Source organism: Melanotaenia boesemani, chromosome 3 (assembly GCF_017639745.1).
Source record: "Melanotaenia boesemani isolate fMelBoe1 chromosome 3, fMelBoe1.pri, whole genome shotgun sequence".
NCBI classification, from domain to species: domain Eukaryota; kingdom Metazoa; phylum Chordata; class Actinopteri; order Atheriniformes; family Melanotaeniidae; genus Melanotaenia; species Melanotaenia boesemani.
In genome coordinates this window covers 27,643,118-27,662,133 of record NC_055684.1, presented here as the reverse complement: position 1 = coordinate 27,662,133, position 19,016 = coordinate 27,643,118, and the positions used below count along the sequence as shown (strand labels likewise).

The following is a 19,016-nucleotide window of genomic DNA, read 5'->3' as shown; positions in this document are numbered from 1 at the left end:
TTCACTTTTGTTTCATTAGCCTAAATTTAAATTCTTAATTAATGACAGAATGTGACAACAAACGTTACAGGTGTGTTTGTTTAGCAGAGTTAATATTATATACGTGATTAACTAGTGTGTGAAATATATGTGCAGACACGGGCTAGTGGTGTTTGGTGGGTAAGCTCTGCCAGTAGATTCCAGTAGTTGCAACACAACAACACATGTGTTGATTGGTTCCTCATTGGTCTTTCTGTGTTTATTCTACATTATCAGTCATGTTTAAAGCCTTCCGTTTATGTGACATATAGGACTTTGTGCACGTGATAAGCCATCAATTAGCTCTTTTACAAAGTTTATCTCATTTATATTATTAGAACAATGCAGCTGCAGAGTGCATTTAAATGCCACAGATGCTTTGACTGCAGTCAATGACTGAAGTTATTTAGTTTTTTTTATGTCTTACAAAACAGCTACCAGTGTCAGATTTTTCAAAACTGAAAGAAATGACTCAACATTGGATGTACTTGATTCGGTTTTAGGCATTCAAATCCTTAAAATAAAGTGCTAAATATGTCAGGTTTTCTATTTTTATATCCTGTAAAATAGTAGAATTTACTGTTCTTGATATTCCAGTTTAAATGCAAGATTTGAATGTTTGTTTCCCCCCCTGGAAACACGATACCCCACCCCCTTTAAAAATCTTATGACAAATGGTAATAATAGCTAATGGAAAATAAACACATCATGGAACGTAATATAGAAACGCACATGTCGGGATCATTACAGCAATTACTTTAACCACGAAAAGAAAAGAAAAAAAAGGGGAAAAAAACCCGGTAAACAAAGATAAAAGGCGGAGTTTTTTTTACCGTCCCTCTTAGAAACAATAATCCGTCTCACCGCGCGCCTTATCGGGCAGTGAGGTGTACTTTTATTTCGGTGCTTACACCTCCCGGTCTCTGTGTGTGTACAGACAGGCAGGCAGGCTATTACACAGTTCTGTTGTTGATATGTGTTGTCAGCTGAGCGGAGAGGACAGCCTGCTGCGGAACAGGCTGTTCCCGGCCTGGCACGGAACGGGTTACAGGTCAGGGTGTCTATTGGAACACAGTGTTCTCATCAGCAGCGGCAGCGGTACAGCTACAGTACAGCCGGAACATTGTGTTACTTTGTGGCTGCTTTCCAAGACCTGCCCTTAATTTTACACTAAACGCCCTCCCACAACTCTACTCCTTTCTGCTCCCCCTTCTCTGTCTTTTTTTCTTTCCGTTTTTTTTATTCTCTGTGTTTCTCTGCCTCTGTACAGTATCTCCACTGTGTCATTTTGAAGTCAGAGCTCCATGTGGCTACAACACCGGCACGTTCATCAGCAAGGACAGGGCTAAGATACGAGGGGGGTGGGATAAAGACAAAAAGAGTTCTACCTAATAACCACATGGGCAGAACACTTAGTACCCTGCTGGATATGAGATAAGAAGAGCAGGCTTGAATTAAGAGGAGCGCTTTAAAAATCTGCCGAGTGAATTTCAGCTGTTCTCCGGCCGGTTTCGGGGAAGAAATTTTTGTTAGCGGTTACCAAGGAAATGTAAGTCTTTTAAATTATGACTATATATTCTGTTACTGAAATACTTGATAAAAGAGTTAATTAAAACGCCGAGTTTACTGGCTTTTTAGCGCATATTATAATTATGTTTACGCCAGCCTGACTTAGATGGACACTTGTTATGTACTGTAATGATATGCCTTTAAAGTCTTCCCAAATATACATAGAAAAACGGGAAAAAGTAGCATCATATAATGGATTTTGAGTTAAGTATATGTTAGACCGTGTGTGTATTTGTGCGTTTGCAAGAGTGTGTATGAATGTGGTCCCAGAGGACTTGGATGAGAACATCCAGAATCCCAGCTTAGGTGTATCTTAATAAATTACAGGTTGCATGGCTGTTTCTTAGAATCATAACATCAACTCATCATTCTGTGCTGATTCATTTGGGCCAAGTTGCACATTTAAGGGCATGATTGTAGTTTGTGAAGAACTCTAAACCTGGCCAGATTAAGACCAGGTGGTGGAATAGCAGAGGTGGTCCTCCGAAATGGTTAAGACAAAGTCTCAGAGACTAAAATAGAGAGATTTTAAATGGAATGTGGATCTATTTGTCTAATGAGAGCTGTGTAATTAAAAGGTGACCTCTTTTTTGTTTTTGTAACCTAACACCAGAAAAAGTCAAACTTATAGGGGATGCGGCATTGTTGGCACCTGAAAAATACCTACCTTAAAAACCCCCTTTTTTTGTATTGAGGGAGCATTAGCAAAAAATGGCACGAATAAAGGCTACTTTCCTGCATCACTTTAACACCCAGTCAGGTTTAAAAAAAAGGCTCCGTTACTGAGTTTGGATGTCAGTGTATAGGTTTACCATGCACACAGTGTACTCACATGTACAGGTATGAATCAGCAGTGGAGTACGGATGTGTGAGACAGAATGTACAGATACACTGTGTGCGACTGTGGATGTGGTCTTTGCCTCATTGTGTTTTGTTCCTACATTCCTCTGCAGGGTATCTTAGTTTTGGTACATGAAGGCTACATGCCATCTTGTGTGTGTGGTAACTGTTTGTACCTTGTTTCCCTTCTCAGTGTGTCATAATTTGTTACGAGACACATAGTATTTTATAATTGTATACAAGAAAAGGAATAACAGAAAAACATCAAACTAATACTATGAATAACTTTTTTCCATATGAACTGATTAATGATGATAACTGGTTGGAATATCACTTCAGCTGTTTTTATCCTCGTCTAAATCTTGTTTTAACATAAAAGTTAATGTGTGCTCAATTTGACAGATAAAAATGGTGTTTGATTTTATCCAGAAATTGAAGCTGGTGTGTACGTGAGGGGGTCTTAGATTGGTGAACACCGTCAGGCTTTGCCAGCGGGGAACTGTGAATAGAAGGAACATTGTGTTCAGAGACACACACACATATAAACACACACACTTGCGTGAGTTACATCTAAAATGAAATCCACGAAATTTAACAGGCATGGGACAAGGTGTTTCTACTGATGGATAGACGTTTTGTGCTGCTCTTGCTCACAAACACTCAACGTTTTGAGAGAAGCATGAAACTGAAGAAATAGAGTTAACCGACGAAAGTGAGACAGTTCTTGTGCTTTCCTCCTTTGGGTTGAAACCCATGGAAGATGGAGTGATTTACAGATTAAAACAAAAAAACAACAACATTCTCTGTCAAAATGCAAAAAGATTGTGCCAGTTCATGTGACTGAACTAAGTGCTGTTGCCTCATCTTTATATATTTATTTAAAGGATCTTTAAGGAGCTTGTCGCCATGGCAAAACATCTTTCTGTCTGAACATTCATAGCATCTCGGATGTAAGGCAGATTAGATAGGGCAGTTGATGGAAAAATATTTTTAAAAAAGCAACTCTGAAGCAGAGGATGAGAGCTAGTGTTCCCCTCTATTAAAAAACCTGATGTTGAGCAAAGTTTAGATCATCACTGTGGAAAATGTAAGTGGTCTTAAGACTTTTGTTCGATCAGCACTCTGCATTACCCATCCTGTCCCTCGCCTTTTTTTGTCCAAAATCTAACCCGGTGTATCAAATGAAACATTAAGCGTTTTAATATTGAAACAAAGTGGTAAAAGGTCACTTCTGTGCCTAAACCGGATTATGAAGTTGTCTTAAATTTATTTTGCACATCTTATAATCATTAACACAAAATATAGCCTGTATATGCTCACAAGCATGCAACGAACAATTTAAGAACCACACATTCAAGCTTTTAAGTTTACTCTAAGCTGCATATATGATCTTGTCTCCACTGCAGACATGTTTGTCAGTGTATAAAACACAAAGTTCTTGTCTAGTGCATAGCTTCAGTACACAGTGGAATGCTCTCCTTCGAAAACAGTAACCTAATTTCTCTTAGGAAACTCTTCGTACCTGATGCAGAGCCAGTTTAGGCTCAAAAGGTTGAGCTTCTAAATTTAATCAATTTTAAAGGGAGTCATTAAAAAAAAACAAAACAAAGAAAATTTAATGGTTTTCCTAACTTCTCATCACAAAAGAAACTTTTTTTGGTGACTTCACAGCTTTGACTACAACTTCTAACCTCAGTAGAAATGGTCCAGAGTAGCTGTGATCTGATGCTATGAGAGGAGGTGTTAATGTATCAGCTGCTGCACATGATTATAATCACCCAATCGTGTTTGCCAACATGTGTAACATAGCCAACTAGTTTTTCTTTTTCAATTGTCTTCAGTCAGTGTCAACATTATTGTGGGCAGATAGACACTGTGTGCTGGTGATGAAAGTGACAGCATTTAGCAGCCTAAACAGCGGCATGTTATTACAGTTTTTATTACTCTGGCAAAGCATGTATTGCAATTCTTTTTCCACATGGAGGTGTGAGACATTGGCAGTGCACTTTGGTCTGACTGTCAAGCTACATACTTAGCATTTTTGGTATCGAAAGGTTTCTTTAACAACAAATTTCAAATGTCTGTTATTTATTATCACTTGTTTTGTTGTATTTTTCATTCAGTAAAGGTACTTTTTGCATTTGCTTCTTGTGTACATTTTTTGCACATCACTGTGAAAGGTGTTTTCTTGAAGGCAGTATGTGTTGATTTAAAGAAAAAAAAAATGACAAGACCATTTCTAGAACACGTCTTGGGATCCAGAGCACACAATTCCTTAAAAAAAAAAAAAAAAAAAAAAGAAAAAAAAGAAGAAAAAAAAGAAACTAGAATATCCATTGTGTGATGGCCGTCCTCAGATTCCTCTGAGTCAAGAGAAGTCGATGCCACAAGATTTACAACAGGCTTCTTTTTTACAGAGTGAAGTTTTAAGTGGGATCTGTAAAGGTAAATCTGCTTGACAAAGGTTTGCCACAGTAACGCTCACATGGTTAAATCTGCCATTGATGAATAACAGTTCTCGATACATCTCTGTCTAACAGATCAAAGGTGTCAGACATAGGCTTAAGTTTGCCTTCTTCCCCTTTATGCATTGAAATTCCTCCGCATGTAATGAATGGTTTAACAATAACATGCAGAGTAGATATGCCAGTGTTTCACAATCTGTCTCTGAGAAACATTGTTTTCAGACAGTTTGTGGACTCACACACATGTTGATAAACTGGAGATTCTCTGCCTGTATTTTCTCCTCAAATAGTCATTCTATCATGGATTTATATTCTCACAGTAACAGTTGACATACTGCTGTTGCCACAGTGTCTGTGTGTAGAGGAGGTACCTGAGCTCCCTCCATGGTGAAACTCCGAAACAACAAACAGACAAGAGGTCAGAAGAAGCAAGACCAGGAGTGAATGTGAAGAGTCCCTGCATATTTGATCTGGTTTATTCAGCTGAGTTTATGTAAAAGAAAGAGTCATGGTGAAGTGCCTAAGTCTAAAAAAAAGAAGTGAAACCCCCCATAGAGTGGCAAAAACCCCCTAAATTTATTCTCCCATTACGTTGGTAAAAATATTGGTGACATTCTTCCTGGATGGATATCAGTAATGTTATGGTTATGGTCAGCAACAATCATTGAGAATATGGCCAAATATTGTACGAAAAGTGAATAACAGAGTAGTTATTACGAGTCTTGTGATTATGCTAGCGACTAGCTAACACGCAAGCATTAAATATGTCAATAAATGACCAGTTTCAGTTTATTTCTGTTTGTAAACATCATAAATCTACATGCTGATGAAGTACAGAAACAAAAGTGAACATTACACATAAAATCTACAGTATTAACAATATATAGCTTTTTTATTGTTTACCACAGTTTCATTCTATCTTTATTTAAAATAAAGTATATAAAACCAGAATTCGTTTCCTGATTTATTTAATGTTCGAGAGAGAGAGAGAGAGAGAGAGAGAGAGAGCATAATAATTGTACATAATAGCTGCGATGACTTTGGTACTTGTTGCAATGATGATGGCAAAGGCCTTTAAACCTTGTTTTTGGTTGAAAGAGTAAAATAAAAAAAATAAACAATGCACAAGAAGAAAACCAAATTTTGTTGAGATAGTGTATCAGAGTATGGATTACTCTAATTTTTCAGAGTATGTAAGTGCAGCTGAGCTGTGTGAATGAGGGTAGGTTCACATATAAAAGCCTGTTTAATATTGAAATTCTAATTAGAAATTGAATAGCAAGAACGTCTGAATGCAGCTCAGCTACACTGCAGGTTTCATTTCGCTACGTATCTGTGGCCTAAAATATTCAGACATCATTAAATGATTGACAAAGTGCAAGAAGACCTACTAGTACTGGACACACTTTATGTCGTTGAGTTAAATGAATGAAGAAAGACGCTTTTTTTTCTGCCTGTTAAACAGATTTACGGTTGTAGAAATGATCTGGAAAGGGCTGAAACAAGGTTGTACAGTTGTATTAATCATGCAGTTGCAATCAATAGCAATGAAATGTTTTCTCCAAAAACTCTGGATGCAATATAGATTTACAGGATGTGTCCTTAAAAAACGCTATAAGATGCAAAATGTGGAGGGAAAAGTTACTACATGGACCATGGAGATCCTGTTTTACATTTAAATTCAGGATGGTGACCCTCCACTTTTGCTCTACAAATTTGATTTATATCATGTCATTTTCTATGTTTTAAGTGTCCAAAGTGAAAACATGAGACAGGACATTCAATTATCGGTGCTCAGATTGTTAACATGCAGGCTTGTGTATTTGTTTATATCTTTTACAGTGTAACTGTGTGATGCCTTTAACACAGAAATGACCACTGATCAGGATCTGTCCATGGATGGCCCATCAGCCACAAGCCTGTTTGCTGCAAAAGGCATTGACGTAACACCAAATAAAGACCAAGGAGTAATCAAGGTGTTTATTGTCCTTACTTCATCCTTTACCATTTTGCTGTAGGCATTTATGTACAAGTAGGATCATTGTTTCACCATGAGACATGCTCTGTTTTGTTTTATTTTTAGTTTTTTCCTCTTTAGAGCTCACAACTGCTTCGTTTAGATTTCTTTGCCAACTGGGAACTTTTCTTTTTGCCTGTAGATTGTGAAGTGTCAGGGGCTCAGTGGGGATCAGCCAATGATAGGGGACAGAGTCACCGTCCACTACACTGGAAAGCTGCTCACCGGGAAAAAATTTGATTCCAGTCGAGATCGCAAAGAGCCTTTTAGCTTCAGTGTGGGCAGAGGTAGGTAGAGTTATACATCACAATTATAAGCTGGGAGTTTTGTTGCACTTTGGTTTTGATATTTCTTTTCAACTTTGGTTTCTTGGATTTATGTCATGGTCTGTTAATATTTCCTTGTATAGTTTGTTCAATTTATTTTTTAGTTCTTGCTTCCTTTGTTCATTTCAGTTAGTTTTGCAACCTACACATCAGTCACACCAGGGTTCTGCTCTAAATACAGCTCTCACTTTTCTTGCACTGTGCAAGATCTTCACTGTTGTTTGCTGCCTAGTTTTCTGTTTCTGCCTCATCCTGTTTGCTGCTGTAGAATTATATTTTTGTATTATTGTATTCATTTTGGTTTATTTTAGATAAAAGACGATTAATCAAATGCTTTTTCATTTGGTTCCTTTTTCAGCCATGTGATGTGATGATCATTACAAGCAAACCTGGGCAGTTCAGTTTTGTGGTATCTTAATAATAATAATAATAATAATGAAAGTATAAATACTATTTTATTTACTTATTGGGTAAAAGTTAAATGATATTTAGACAACTCTCACGCCTGCTTATTACATTTGAAGTTACAACCAAACAGCCGGCAGTCATTTAACTTTGGCTAACATCCTGTATGGAAACAAAGTAAATAGTAAAAAAAAAAAAAAAAACATCCGAACATGTGGTACTCCCTAACATACTCTGTATGTAAGAGTCGGACTATGATAGAAGCATCAAGTTTTTCACTTGGAAAAAAAACTGTGGACATTTTAGGGTCTTTGGAGCCAGCAGTGACCATATTTTATATTATTTAATGTATGTACATCTCAGTACATATTCCACAAACAAATAGAAAAAAAATCTATCTTATGATGGAGTGGCTGGACAATTACTGGACAATTGTTACATACTCATCAAGGTTGGAACAATTAATGAACTGATTGTAATTGTCTTCTCACAGGACAAGTCCTCAAGGCCTGGGACATTGGCGTGTTGACCATGCAAAAAGGTGAAGTGTGCACGCTACTCTGTAAGCCCGAGTATGCTTATGGATCTTCCGGGAATAGTGGCAAAATTCCTCCCAGCACTTCAGTAGTGTTTGAGGTAGGTGTGCCATGTCAGTGCTGTGTGTTCATTATGTGCCACTCTGTAGTTTAGAAACATGTCTCATGTCTTTGAACATGAAGTTCACTGGATATAAAACTAACTGGTTTGCTAATTTCCCTTCAGTTACGTGGTCAACATTGTCTGAGTGCTACTCAGTCAGTTTAGAGCTATGTGGGGTTCAGAAGTTCACTTTGTTCTCAATAATCAGTGATAACTATCATGCTGCTCTGTGAAATAATAAGAAGGTTATTTTTTATAAGTCATCATCTGTAAACATTTTCTTTATTGAAAAAAATATTTTGTCTCTTTTTTTTCCTGCGCTTCAGCAATGAGCTGTGGGTGCTTTCTAATTAGGTGTTAACTTCATAGGGGATGCATCAGCATAAACCTCAAAAGCAAACATTAAAATTATTATAGTCGTCAGTCATTAAAAATATTGCATTTGCCATCCAAATGTGACAGTCACTACATAAACCAAGAATAAATCATGAAATTGACATAAAAGGTATAATATGAAATATGAATTAAATTAATGCTCATATGAGAAGGCGTGGTTGCAAACAGTTAGAATGTCTTAGTTTGACGATTGTTCATGTGGTGTTTTTTATTTAACCTCTGGTTCATTTGTAACATTGATGCTACTGTGCATTGTGTGCAAACTGCACACATTCCCACTCTTAATATAACAGTTGTTCCCCGTTCAAGTAAAATTCCACATTTTTCTCTGTGAGGCATTATCAGGAAACAATTATGGGACAATCATGTATTTCAAGGAACAGTTGGGAAACCCCTGAAACTGCTGAAAAAAACAAAAAAACAAAAAAACATGAGAAACAATAAAGTTATTGGTAACATGATTAATAACTTGTATTCTGCCTTATGTTTGGTATTAGTGAGGAACAGTGATGAAATGTTTTTACCACAATACAGATGGAGCTGCTCAACTTTGAAGGAGAGGTACTTACAAATGATGGGGGCATTGTAAGAAGAACAAAGGTCAAAGGGGAAGGTTACAGTAATCCCAACGATGGAGCAACTGTTGATGGTAGCGACATGATTTGTTTCACAGATAATTGTTGAAATTGTGCCAGTCTGACAAATACCTTTAAGATTAGATGATAACATCAGAAGTTAAATTGTGCCATGTGTCCTACAGTGCACCTGGAGGGACGCTGTGATGACCGACTGTTTGACTGCAGGGATGTCAGCTTTACTGTTGGTCAAGGTGAAGACAAAGGTATTCCCCTGGGAGTGGACCGAGCTATGGACAAAATGCAAAGAGGAGAGTGCTGTTTACTTTACTTAAAACCAAAGTAAGTTACTTACAAATCTTAAAAAATGTATGGGGTGTGTGTTTCCTCTGTCAGTGTCCTTACAGTGAATCATTCTCTGTGTGGGATTTCTGTATTAGTCAATGTGGGATTCCTGAGAGATGATTATGATTTAGATTTTGTTATTTTAATCTGGTATTTACCAAGATCTGGCATTTTAGGAGCGCAGTTACTGCTATAATTAACCATACATGGCCACTTCTCATCTTGCAACAATACAATGTTCTGCTGGGAAAATATGCATCCTGGTTAGAGATTTGCCATCAGCCTAAACATTTTACAGATCAACCAACACCTGCCCCCCCACCACCACCCTCAAACCACACGGAAAAAACATTCCACTATGAGCTTAAAATGAATCATGCTTCTAAAACATAACAAGGAGTGCATGCAGTTCTTTTTTGCCATTTGTGCCTTAATGTGCAGTGCCACTGTAAATACTACTTTCCATTCATTTAGTTTTAGATAAAATAAATAGAGATTCAGACAAATTATAGAGACAGAAGGCACACAATGTACTTTCTCAAACCACGTAATATCATTCCCTCAACCCTGCCCACACCAGCCCTCCCCTTCAATCACTTCAGGCAAAAGCATTACAAAGTAGGCTACTCGTGATAAGTACCAGGAATTCACTGCACACTAACAGTTGAGAACCTTGAGAAGATGCCAGCAAATAGTCTAATGACACTGGAACAAACCTTGAAGAAAAAAAAAGAACAAATAGAACAACTTCTTCTCTGACTGAGATTACAAAAATCCACATCACAAGATAAGAACTATTTTATTTAGTACTCATTACTCATTCTTACACATGTAGCTTCATACTACTTGAGAGACTCCACTAAAATCCTCAGATTTGTGTTCCCATATGACGTTATTTCTCCATGTCAGTACACAATATTGTATTTGTAATGCACATTCAATTGAGCTACATTAGCTTTTCTAACTAACAGTAATCCTGCTCTTACTTCTCCTCATCCTTGTTTCTTTGATGCTTTTTTTGTTAGTTTCATGTAGAGTTTTTGTGTATTGACAGGTATGGCTTTGGAAGTGAAGGTAAACCAGAGTTCAAAATTGGGCCAGACAAAGAGATTGTATATGAAGTCACCCTGAAAGACTTTAAAAGGGTGAGTGCCAGTTTCCACTTTCCACAGTTTAATTAATAAAATGACAAATCTTTCATTATATGAGATGATATAAGAGCAAGTTAATATATTTTTGGCTTGTTTACCCACAATATTTGCTCATTGATGTTACCTGTTTTCACACAAGGCTAAAGAATCCTGGGAAATGGACCTGAGTGAAAAGCTGGATTTAGTTGGCGCAGTGAAAAATAAAGGGAATAATTATTTTAAGGTATTTATTATTTTAAAGTTTTCACACTGGTCTTTTATCTCAAATGTCTTTTTTTCTTGTTTATGTCTTCACAATTTTTTATCATGTTTCATTATTAGGCAGGACGGTACCATCAGGCAGTCATCCAGTACCAGCGCATCATTTCCTGGTTGGAGATGGAGTGTGGTAATGGAATAGAACAACAGAAGAAGATAAATGACTATGTTTTGACAGCCCATCTCAATTTAGCTTTGTGTTTCCTGCGGCTGGAAGAGTTCTCACAAGTCATAGAAAACTGCAACAAGGTGAGCTGTGTGACCGTGATGACAGTCCATATCACTGCTGTTGAATTTTTAGTTTATAAGTATGTTTAACTGCTCCTACACTATGTTGTTTCCTTGTGCACATGTGTGTGTTTACATAAGGTAATTGAGCTGGATGACAGCAATGAGAAGGCTCTGTATCGCCGGGGGGAAGCAAGACTCCTCCGCAATGAGTTCACCCTGGCCACGGCAGACTTTCAGAAAGTGCTGCAAATCAACCCCTCCAATCGAGCAGCTTGTACTCAGATTTCCATCTGCCAGAGTAGGATTAAGGAACATCATGAACAGGACAAAAAGACCTACGCCAACATGTTCCAGAAATTTGCAGAGCGGGACACCAAGGTCTGTAAACTCATTAGTCTTGGCTCAATATAGTCAAGCAGTTTTCTTTTTTCTTTTCTTTTCTTTTCTTTTCTTTTCTTTTCTTTTCTTTTCTTTTCTTTTTTTTCCTTTTCGTTTCGTTTCTTTTCTTTTCTTTTTCCTTTCTTTTCTTTTCTTTTCTTTTCTTTTCTCTTTTCTTTTCCTTTCATTGTCACTTTTGAACTTTATCCATTTCTTTATACATTACATTAATTTGACATTATTGATTATTAATAAAGTTGAAGAATCACATAAAACTAATATGATTTTTTTGGTCAAGACTCTTTTTCTCAACACACACACACACACACACACACACACACACACACACACACACACACACACACACACACACACACACACACACACACACACACATAACATACCATGTGTTAATATAGTACATAGATTTATAGCCTTTAAGGAAGCACCTGACTGATTTGTGTATTTATTTGAAGGATTTAGTTAGTTTCTTATTGTAAACTGTCCTGTAAAATTGTACATGTACATGTTCAGTATTATACTGACCTCTAGTGGTCAGGCTAATTTTGTCATCTACTGATGATGAGTCCCATCCATGTTGAAAAGACTGAAATATGGGAGTGCAGCAAAAATAAAAGAAAAAAGAAAGCAGCAGCATATATGTTAACAAGGAAATAAAATAATGTATATTTAATCAATTTGTAGTTAACTAATTTCAGATACCGTAGAAGCAGAAACCCTCAACATACAAATTCATGTAGCGTAAATGATTCAATAATCATTCTTACCTTCAGAATCAATGGTTTTGTTCAGAATCCTGCTTCATCTGTAATGCTGTTTCTTCTGAACAGACTGGGAAGATGAGGAGGAGGCGGGATGAGAGCGTGAGGACCAGCATGAATGGTGAAATGGGCACTAAACGACGGCGGAGGAGTCAGGACTATCCATCATAACAGTTGTATTTGAAAGAGAAGAAGAGAAAGCCTCCCGTCCAGGGAGCAGAGGCAGGAATGAAGTTGAAAAAAAGCCTCTAATCCAAACCTCTTTATCCCCAAATCCAGCGTGACCATTCCTGCATATAAAGCAGTGTGAGCAGGGATGTTTGCAAGCCAAACTTCATTTTCCCTGTCACGTGGACTGTTGAACTAACAGGACGTTCCTCTCTGTGGGGATAGTACTACAAAGTCACTGAGTGAAGATCGGTGAACCCTTTTGGCCCAAACTTTTATTTGAAAAAAAAAAAAAAAAAAAGTTTCATTTCTTCTAAAACACTGAGGAATCCAATTATCAATGTCAATAGGCTACTATGTAGAGTTGACATGTGCCTCCATGGTGTGTTTCTGATTCCAAGACCGCACTTGCTGGGTTTCAGACCTCTGACTTGTATTTGGTATTAAGCCTTTTCAGGGCAGCTGTATGCATGGTTTATGAGGTGTTTGGGATTCAGACTTGAAACTTTTGAAAGTTTTACATGTGCAATATGTTCTTAGGATAAAAGGCGTAACAAATCCTACTAGCTCAAAACACAAAAAAGTGACATACTTCTGTTCTGCCCACATCTTAACCTTAGCTCCCCTCGAGTAGACAGTGTGCAGGCAGTTGAATAAACCTGCTTTTATTTAGATGTGGGAAATAAATAAATACTACAAATCAAAAATTCCCACAAGTCCCATGACAATGTTTGATATTATTATAAATCCTTCACACATGCCAACAACGGAAGCAGAGTCTGGAAAAAAAGCACAAACTATAGGTACCAAAACTGTGTAAAAAATTAAATCAAATTCAAGTTTAGCTTAAATAAGTAAATTTTGTCTTCTTTCTTCAAATATATTACTGTTTGTCCTTTCAGAAAAAGATTAGGTAGTAGATATTTGCTTTTACCTTCGACTGGCTTCTAAAGTCTTCCTCAGAAGCATCATCTCATCTCTATAATGTGTCGCTGGCCAGCTTTTCTTCCAAGGCGTGGCCAACCTGACCTGATCTAACTGATCCACCGGGTTGGCCACGCTCCTCTCTCCATCTGATGGCAAAGAATAAATAACAGCTGATAAATAACACATCACAGCGGTCAGATGACGCTTCTGAGGAAGATTGCAAACGCCAAAGTTAAAAGCAAACATCTACTACCTAAAACTTTGTCTGAAATAATAAACCGTGATATAAATTCATTTTGCTGTAATTAGTGACATTTGGCTGTAGATATTTTAAATACATCTACATCTGAACCTAAACTGTGGTGTGGAGTAGTTACTTCCAGAAATAAATGCAAATTGAGCCCTTTATTTTCCTAAGACATATTTGATGTAGATGTATTTGACAATGGTTGTGCACTAAAATAATGTTTAACTTAAACATTCATGCTGAAATTGTCTATTTTGTATATTCAACACATCTGGCATTGCGGTTTGTTTAATGAAAAGCAGTCTGGTACTGGAGACGATCAAACAAAGAAGGCATGTGGGAGGAATACCGGATTAACTATGTAGACTTAATTACATTTCAGGCTGTTAACAGCTGCAAAACCCTTCATACAATAACAAATACAAAAGATAAAATTTAGTTTTTGTACAACACATCATAGCATCACAGTAAGAAGGCTCTAGGTTTGACCTGCAGGTCAGAGTGCATGTTCTCCCTGTTGCATTTTAGTAGTTTCCTCCCACAGACCAAAGACATGCACATTGGGTCAATTAGTGATTCTAATTTTGCTGTAAAAGCGAGCACGAGTGTTTTTAATGTACCCCACCTTTTCCTTTGTGGCCCTCCACCCTTCCATGACCCTCTACATAGAGTCTAAGGGACAAAGCAATTACAGCTGATTAATGGATTAATGTTTACGCTCCACAGCTTTAGTGGAATTTAGAGATGAATTACTCAAACTTTATACTTCTTTTTGCAACTTAGTTCGCAAAGAAAACAGCACAGTCTTCAGTTAAAGTAAAATTACCATTCAGCAGGTAAACTCATCCAGCATTTCTCTTCTGCCCCAGAATCCTTGTAACTATAATAGAAAGCAACATAAAATGACTTCACCCCACTCCCATCTTTATTTTTGACAGGGATAGTTTTTTCATGTGGGAGAGAGATATAGAAACCGTAAATATGCTTTTAAATCATCAAATATTTCATGTTATTTTTCAGCTCTGTTTTTGTGATCAACTACATGACTTCACTCCTGTGCAGTGATTTTTGCCTCAGTCTGGGAACCGGTGATTCTTTACTTCACACTCAATCTATTTTTCCCCCCTAGTGTGTGTGTGTGTTAGTTTTGTGGACAATATTGCACTTTGGTAACTGTCAAACCAACACTGTCACCTTTTCATGAAATGTCCAGATGAAATCTGGACAATAATATTCAGATGTTTTATAAACATTGGTTTGTTCAGAATGAAAACCTTAGCTGTCTTAAATATTTTATGTAAAAAAAAAAAGAAAAAAAAGTGCAAATCAACAGTGACAACTGTGTGTGGGTGTGTGCGGCGCGGTATATATTGTTGTATGTTTTTTAAACAGCTTGTTGCTAAATGTTTCAAATGCTGCTGCCTCTAAACATTCAAATATTTTGTACATTTGAACTGAGCATGAAGTACTTTTTCTAGCCATTATAAGATATAGTCAATGATTTACAGACTATTTTACCTGCTTGTCAGTTGCAACTAAAAGTAAAATATTTCCAGGCTTCTTAGTGCTGCATTCATCACTTTTGATAACTTGACCATAGAGATTCCACATGTAATTTTATCCAACGAGCAAGACAGAATGCAGCTGAGTATAATGCAGCGTATCAGATATTAGATTTGTTTTTATCATCAATTGAAGATTTCTGTCATGAAAGGCTGAAATGTGTTTACATGTATTTTAAAGATCATTGTCCTGTAAAGAAATGATCAATGTTTCAAACCGGCATTTATGAAAAAAAAAAAAAAAAAAAAAAAAAAAAATCAAACTGTTTGTATGATACCTTTCTTCATGTTGTCTTTACACCTGCAAACATAAACTCACATAACCAGTTATTGCTGATTTTATACTGACAAAGGATGTTAACATTGACTGGTTTAACTTCTCTAAGGATATCCATACTCAGTCACAAATTTGTTAAAAATGAAGTAAATGTTTACTTTGGCCACTTGGGGGCAGTAGAAACAAGTTGTGAGAAAAAACCCATCAGATATCTATCTACTGAATACATTTCACATATTCACTTGAATATATATATATATATATATATATATATATATATATATATATATATACATACATTTCACATATTCATAGTCAATGAATATATATATATATATATAAATATATATATATATATATATATATATGTATATATATATATATATATATATATATATAGAGTTTCTTTCTTCAAAAGTCACAGGACTGGATCCTCTAGATGCCACTGTGTGACAGGGTAGGGAAAACTACTATTTGACTTTCTTCAGCTACTGTTAACTAAATCAGGAGTGATTATTGACACTTAAGGCCAATTTCCACCAGGTTACTGCCAGAGCTTTAGCCTGGACTAAGAGATCTTAATATATTACACCAGTTCTGAAATCTTTACTGGTTTCCAGTCGGTCACAAAATAGCTTTCAAAACCCCAGTGATCGTTTACAAATCCCACAACGGTTTAGACCCAGAACACATCTGTGACATGTTCAGAGAACATAAACCTGGAAGAGCTCTTAGATTCAAAGACTCAGGTCAATTTGTCCAGGCCTTGCATCATGTGGTGCATGGAGGGCGCGGCTACTAAGGTGGCCTTGCTCCCAGCACAATGTGGTCACTGCCCCTCAGTTTTATTGGCAAACAACACACACACCACAAACAGTCATGAGCAGAGTGGGTGAGGGCAATGGGGACCTCTCACACCCCTGTTCCCTGGGGGGGCCACCAGGGGCGGGCAGGATGAGGTGATTGCCCGGGAGCCGGGAAGCGGACTAGCTTCACTGATGGGGGGCTGGCTGGGCCTCCCCTCTGCCACCGTCTGGGTGGAACTGGGGTCGTCTTCAGGGGTGGTGTAGTTTGGGTTCGTGCTCTGGGGTTGCCGCTGAAAGCCCCGGTCTCTGGGCTGCACTGGTCTGCTTCTAGCCTCCTTAGCGGCGTGGTCGCATTTGCAAGATCTCACTCACCACTCCTCATCACTGATCACTCCTTATTCCTCATGCTCTCTGCATGCTGACAGTTATTATTTAAGAACCCTTGATCACTTGCAGCTCTGTTTTTCTGTGAAAGCTGTAGAAAATTTGCTGGGTGTGTTTATGTACACATGTAGCAGTTTGTTGTCTAGTGATAGTTTGGATCGAAGGGTCGTTGCCTTCTCTCCGTGGTGTTTTTGTCTCCTTTTTTTCTTTCTGCTTTCCCTTTTGCTTCTTCTTGCTGGTTTCCTTCTTTTTCTGTCCCCTCCAGTCAGGTCCAGTAAGATTACATAGATTCCATGATTCAATTCATCAGTAAATAAATAAATAAATAAACAAACAAATGAATCAGCTTATTAAGAGGAGCCTTATACACATAAGCCTCCCCTTGGCAAAGCAAATTTGTTCTAACACAGCAACCACTATCATTCTGCTTACTTCACACTCAATCCATTTTTTCCCTAGTGTGTGTGTGTGTGTGTTAGTTTGTGGACAATATTGCACTTTGGTAACTGTCAAACCAAACCTGTCACCTTTTCATGAATTATCCAGATGAAATCTGGATAATAATATTCAGATGTTTTATAAACATTGGTTTGTTCAGAATGAAAACTTTAGCTGTCTTAAATATTTTATGTAAAAAAAGAAGTAAAAAGAAAAAGAGCAAATCAATAGTGACAACTGTGTGGGTGTGTGCGACGCGGTATATATTGTTGTATGTTTTTTAAACAGCTTGTTGCTAAATGTTTTCAAATGCTGCTGCCTCTAAACATTCAAATATTTTGTACATTTGAACTGAGCATGAAGTACTTTTTCTAGCCATTATAAGATATCAATGATTTACAGACTGTTTGACCTGCTTGTCAGTTGCAACTAAAAGTAAAATATTTCCAGGCTTCTTAGTGCTGCATTCATCACTTTTGATAACTTGACCATAGAGATTCCACATGTAATTTTATCCAACGAACAAGACAGAATGCAGCTGAGTATAATGCAGATATTAGATGTTTTTTTTTTTTTTATCATCAATTGAAGTTTTCTGTCATGAAAGGTTGAAGTGTGATATGTTCAGAGAATATAAACCTAGTAGAGTTCTAAGATTCAAAGACTCAGGTCAACTTGTCCAGGCCAGAGTCCAGATTAAACATGGAGAAGCAGCATTTAGCTGTTATGCTGCAAACAAGTGGAACAAGCTGCTAGTAGAGATTAAACTTTCACCAAGACCTTTGTAAATCCAGGTTAAGAACATTTCTTTTCTCATGCGCCTATGCATGCAATCTCTGTGGTAACCTTTAACTTAACTTGCTTTTAATCATTTTATTTTATGATTTTATTGTGATTTTTGCTATTTGTTGCTGCCTTTTATTACTTTTTAATCCTTTCATTGCACCATCTTCAGTGCTTTTAATGTTTTAATTAAAGCACTTTAAAGTGTCTTGTATGTGAAATGTGCTATTCAAATGAACTTGTCTTGCCTTGCATAGGCTCATTAAGCTCTCCAAAAGCCTGGATGACGGTCAGCCTGGAAGAACTGGGCTTCTGCAGATGCAGAAAGCCGCGCCAGGAATGAATTACCTTCTTACATTCTTTCCTTTCAGTGAAGGCCATGTCAGGAACTGGGCAAACCAAAGCTCTGGGGTAAATTTTTTTGCTTGCAACCCTGATAGGTTGAGTATTTAAAGTGTTTTGCTTCAGTCCTTCTTTCTCCGTCATATCACGTTTAATCTCCACTGCAGTTCATGAAATCTGTTGACAGTCGAAGCTATGTAGGAATAGATGGAGTATTCCTAAACACATCATTCAGTCTGATGATTCTAAACTATTATTGCCATATGGTTATGTCACCACTTTCCCTTAATGACTGACTGAGTTTAAGTTAATAGCTTTATATTAGGTAAGAATAATTTTAATTCTTTCGTTAGATTTTCGACAGAACTACACTTCAAAGTTACACAATTCTTTTCATTTCCAGCCGATGAAAAATAACTGGAACATTATCTGAATAGTGAGGGCTTTTTCTCAAATGTTATTCTGTTTTGATCATCAATATGCAACATAGTTAGGAAGGTCAAGGATAAGGCTAATGTTAATTTATGCAGGGAAGATGTCAGACTAAAAACAAGTCTGTTGTGGAATAATAATAATTAAAAAAAAAAAAAAAAAAGATGAATTGGGATGACAATGGCCCTCAAGTGTGTGGACTTGACTTCCCAACTTTATTCTAAATGCTGTTTTTAATTAATGAAATGGTTAATC

General features: G+C 37.1%; 1 protein-coding gene across 2 annotated transcripts; it reads left to right on the top strand.

The window, feature by feature from the left end:
* Nucleotides 1-1,287: 1,287 nt before the first annotated feature.
* On the top strand, nt 1,288-12,882 carry fkbp5 (FKBP prolyl isomerase 5). 2 transcript variants are annotated; one of them, XM_041980396.1, is made up of 11 exons: nt 1,288-1,567; nt 6,762-6,868; nt 7,052-7,196; nt 8,134-8,276; nt 9,210-9,324; nt 9,436-9,592; nt 10,650-10,740; nt 10,886-10,969; nt 11,068-11,253; nt 11,374-11,613; nt 12,465-12,882. In XM_041980396.1, exons 2-11 carry the CDS (start codon nt 6,764-6,766, stop codon nt 12,564-12,566), a joined length of 1,368 nt encoding a protein of 455 aa, XP_041836330.1. In that variant the 5' UTR covers nt 1,288-1,567; nt 6,762-6,763; the 3' UTR covers nt 12,567-12,882. The 2 variants fall into 2 exon arrangements, with proteins under 2 accessions (XP_041836330.1, XP_041836329.1); XM_041980395.1 differs by having other exon boundaries at nt 1,289-1,567; nt 6,735-6,868.
* Nucleotides 12,883-19,016: the final 6,134 nt, after the last annotated feature.

Excerpts from the sequence above, each read along its gene's own strand:
- fkbp5 (XM_041980396.1), top strand. The coding sequence starts at position 6,764 with ATGACCACTGATCAGGATCTGTCCATGGATGGCCCATCAGCCACAAGC. Across the intron at positions 8,277-9,209 it reads GCACTTCAGTAGTGTTTGAG|ATGGAGCTGCTCAACTTTGA; the intron begins GTAGGTGTGCCA and ends ACCACAATACAG. Across the intron at positions 10,970-11,067 it reads AAGGGAATAATTATTTTAAG|GCAGGACGGTACCATCAGGC; the intron begins GTATTTATTATT and ends TTTCATTATTAG.